Here is a 1,532-nt window from a genome sequence, read left to right as displayed (position 1 = left end):
GTATTTGATTTGAGTTTCTCTTTGTGTGTCCTCAGTTTCCCAGCATGCTCTGGCTGTGGTGGTGGAGGTGAATGAGGGGGAAAGGTCTGTCCTGCTGCCCTGTCTTTTCTCAGGTATTACACCTGAGGACACCACAGTGATGTGGACTTGCAGTGACCTCGATCCCAAATCTGTTCACCTACAAGGAGAAAAAGGAGGAGACGATGTTAGAGGACAAAACCAGCGTTACAGCAGACGCACATCAGTGAATCGTTACGCTTTCATCATTAATGACTTCAGCCTCACTCTGAGGAAACCCACAAAGACTGACAGCGGCAACTACACCTGCTCCATCAGTGCTGGAGGGAAAGAACGGAGACTCAGAGACATCCAGCTGCAGGTCAAAGGTCAGCAACGAGCCCAACACCTGCTGTAATTACAGGTCAATACTCTAGTCAAAGGTCAGAGGTCAAACTGATGCAAATTAATTCCCAAAGTCTTGTAAAAATACAGATGAAACCCGCAGCATCATTTAGCACAGATGTAACCTCAGAGTAAACACGAACAACAAAGCAGGAGATGACTGCAGAGAACTGCTGCAGCAGTGTGTGTTTACCACAGTGTGTTTACCACACACATTTCTGTAAATATGTAAATAAATGACATTCTATGCATCACCCAGCACAAAACACTCAGAGGAATTTTGCTGCTGCTTCTACGCTTTATGTTGTGGTTTCTTGTCCTCTCAGACCAGCAGGTGGAGGTGAAGGTGAGGGAAGGGTCACAGTTTGTCATCCTGCCCTGCAACACAACACCTGACCTGCCTGAGGACAGCACAGTGGAGTGGACTCGCTCTGACCTCGGACTCATCACAGTCCATGAGTATTCTAACAGAAATGATGAGCTCATGACTCAGGATGAAGTTTACAGAGACCGAACGAAGATGAATGAAGACCTGCTGAGAACTGGAGACCTCAGTCTGACCCTGAAACAGCCCAAAGTGAAAGACACAGGACGATACATCTGCACCATCTACAGGGACAAAGACATCCTGAGACAAAAAGTAGTGCTGCAGGTCAAAGGTCAGTGCTGTAAGTTGAGGTCAGAGGTCAGTTTTCTAGATACAGGTCACAGGTCAGAAATCTTTTTTATGCTCATCCACAGAACCATTTCCATCCTGGTCCAAAGTTTTAGTGGGTCTCCTGGTTCTCCTGGTTGTTCTTGGGGTTTCTGGAGGTCTTTTTTTTCATTTGCGGCAGTATTTCATGTCAGGTGAGTGTCTCCTACTACACTACCCATAATGCCGAGCGTTAGCAGGTGTCTGCTCATGTTTCAAACCTCTTTTCCCCACTCTGCGACACACCTGCCGGGGATCAAACACTGGTTTGTGGCTCTATAAAAAGGAACTCCATAAACCTTTGACATCTGACAAAAAGTCAGAGCACTCTTGAGACAACCATTCATTTAGTGTTAATGGTGATAACTTCATCAATTTCTTCACAAATACAATTTTAACCATTAGAGAAAGAATTACCCACAAGATCAAGGTGGCA

At 45.7% G+C, this 1,532-nt stretch overlaps 1 protein-coding gene across 1 annotated transcript in view; it reads left to right on the top strand.

Annotated features, from left to right (window-relative positions):
- The window catches only part of LOC102290215 (V-set domain-containing T-cell activation inhibitor 1), a gene marked incomplete in the record, with an annotated part of 4,524 nt that extends 2,999 nt beyond the window's left edge, over nucleotides 1-1,525 (top strand). Inside the window, 2 exon segments of the mRNA XM_042217192.1 lie at nucleotides 729-1,061; nucleotides 1,144-1,525. Coding sequence (XP_042073126.1) covers nucleotides 729-1,061; nucleotides 1,144-1,280 — 470 coding nt within the window.
- Between the last annotated feature and the right edge of the window lie 7 nt (nucleotides 1,526-1,532).

This window comes from Haplochromis burtoni, unplaced genomic scaffold (genome assembly GCF_018398535.1).
Source record: "Haplochromis burtoni strain Fernald_Lab_line unplaced genomic scaffold, NCSU_Asbu1 Contig_1672, whole genome shotgun sequence".
Lineage (NCBI taxonomy): Eukaryota > Metazoa > Chordata > Actinopteri > Cichliformes > Cichlidae > Haplochromis > Haplochromis burtoni.
The sequence above is the reverse complement of the archived record's forward strand: the minus strand, read 5'-3'. Positions and strand labels throughout refer to the sequence as shown.